At 43.3% G+C, this 2,069-nt stretch overlaps 1 protein-coding gene across 1 annotated transcript in view; it reads right to left on the bottom strand.

The window, feature by feature from the left end:
• Window positions 1–2,069, bottom strand: part of LOC106811781 (phosphatidylinositol 4,5-bisphosphate 3-kinase catalytic subunit beta isoform-like) — a 31,828-nt gene that overhangs the window by 17,648 nt on the left and 12,111 nt on the right. The window contains exon 11 of the mRNA XM_014815498.1: window positions 258–390. Coding sequence (XP_014670984.1) covers window positions 258–390 — 133 coding nt within the window. The remainder of the gene's footprint in view (window positions 1–257; window positions 391–2,069) is intronic.

Genomic DNA, 2,069 nt, shown 5'->3' with positions numbered 1-2,069 from the left:
AGACAAGCAGGCAGGTGGGTAGGCAGGCAGGCAGACAGGCAGACAGACAGACAGATAGACAAGCAGGCAGGTGGGTAGGCAGGCAGGCAGACAGGCAGACAGACAGCCAGACAGACAGGCAGGCAGGTGGGTAGGCAGGCAGGCAGGTAGACAGCCAGACAGACAGGCAGGTAGACAGGCAGGCAGGTGGGTAGGCAGCCAGTAGACAGCTGAGGAGCCAGGAAGCCAGGCAGACAGGTAAGCAGGAGAAGTCATACCGAGGGGTTGCAGGTACTCTTCCTGATCGGTGTCCTGGGGATACTTCCACATCTTGATGACGAGGGAGCCGGTCCTGAGTCGCGCTAGGTAGTCCATGACGGTCGTGTTCACCCACGCTAACGGCGTGCCTTCCTAGAAAGAAGACACGTAAAGCAACGGTTAGCAAGCACGGAGGCATGCATCTACTTCTCTATCTACTCGATCTGGCCTGCTGGGGCCACCTCACGATGACCTCTAGTACTAGTAGACTACTATACTAATAAACTCTCTAGACCCACAGTGATTGACAAGTGATTGTTGCGATGGTGACATTCTAAAAACAGTGCTTAGTAACAAAGTTAAGTAGGCAACTCAAATTTCAAGGCAGAATGAGTAAACAGTACAGCAGTATCTAATGTGTTACCTTGTATCTTGTGCAAATACTTGCTCCAAAAAATGCGAGCATTCGTAAAACAAGAGTGCATTGAAATTGCAATCCCGTGCTATATCTAATGTAATGAAGCAAATTCAGCCATGCTTATTCATAAGAAATTCTACCATACACTTGACTTCATACAGAAGTCACAGATTCTGTGACAGAACTGGCCTCTGGTTGACAAATCACTCTTGCGGGACTATTAACGCCAAGGCAGCACACTAAAGTAGAACAGTAATCTCGCCCCCCTCCCTCTCGAAAGTTAAAGAAAGTGGACGGTCTGACCAACGCGTGACATACTTAGATCACGTGGTATAGCCAGGTTAATTAGAGTGAAAGTAGAATAAAAAGGGACGTTTTAGAACAGAAAGTCGAGAGTCGCCTTCGCTAGATTGTGAGTATGGTTTTGGTCTCTGCATTGACTTGTTTGCTTGTATGATATGTGTCTGTAAACTACTTTGAGTCTACCTTGAGTCTGTGTACTACTTTGAACTGCAAAACTCTGTTGTATTTGAATTGTGTATGTGTTACCGTCTAGTTAAGGCGACGAACTTGAACGCGACATTTGCCCCCTAGAGGGATTATAGTAAATATAGTTTGTTGGTAAAGGAAAATAGAACTAGCGTTGCACATTACATCTTGTTGCTGTCATACATATCTACGTTCTCTCTACTAATCCTGCTATCTAATGGTAACCTCTTACACGCGCCAACAGTTACGAACCTGTACACTATACGACACGAGCCGCATTACACTAATACAACGTGTAAAAGCCACAAATATTTCCTTTCTCAGTACATTAGTTTGACCATTCATGTGCAGGTTATATTGTTCATAGAATCACTACAAAACTCATACGTAGTATGTTCAATCATTACAAGTACGGGTTATCTCCTTAACAGTATTATTTCTAAAAACAAACATGAGTTCACTAACCTTTCCAAACTTCAATAAAATGAAAGTGTCAATGACACTGTAGCTCACCACAAAAAGGGCACAAATGAGTGAATGGTAACAAGTGCACCCCGATGGCGCTATACCCGCTTTGATGTTTCTTAGCGATGACGTTTGAAATAAATAGGTTATGCTGTGTTCCGACATGTTTTGTAAAACTTTACTCTAATATAGACGTTTTATCGGAAAGGTGGAAAGGAAATACCAATTTTGCATTAAAGATATTGTCAATGAAATCTTGTAAAACGAACCAGATGAGTGTGACACCGCAGACTGTTATCTGCGTGTCTATATAATATGCTATACAATTGCCAAAACCTACCTAATTTGCATAATTTTTTTTTAAATATCCAAACCCCTGTAATACGTTTTGGGGCCAGCCCTTATTCATTCACATACTAATAAGAGCCGCAGAGCGTCTGGGCTCATCTGAGGTCTGTTG

Source organism: Priapulus caudatus, unplaced genomic scaffold (genome assembly GCF_000485595.1).
Source record: "Priapulus caudatus unplaced genomic scaffold, Priapulus_caudatus-5.0.1 Scaffold574, whole genome shotgun sequence".
Lineage (NCBI taxonomy): Eukaryota > Metazoa > Priapulida > Priapulimorpha > Priapulimorphida > Priapulidae > Priapulus > Priapulus caudatus.
This window is presented reverse-complemented; position numbering and strand designations above follow the sequence as displayed.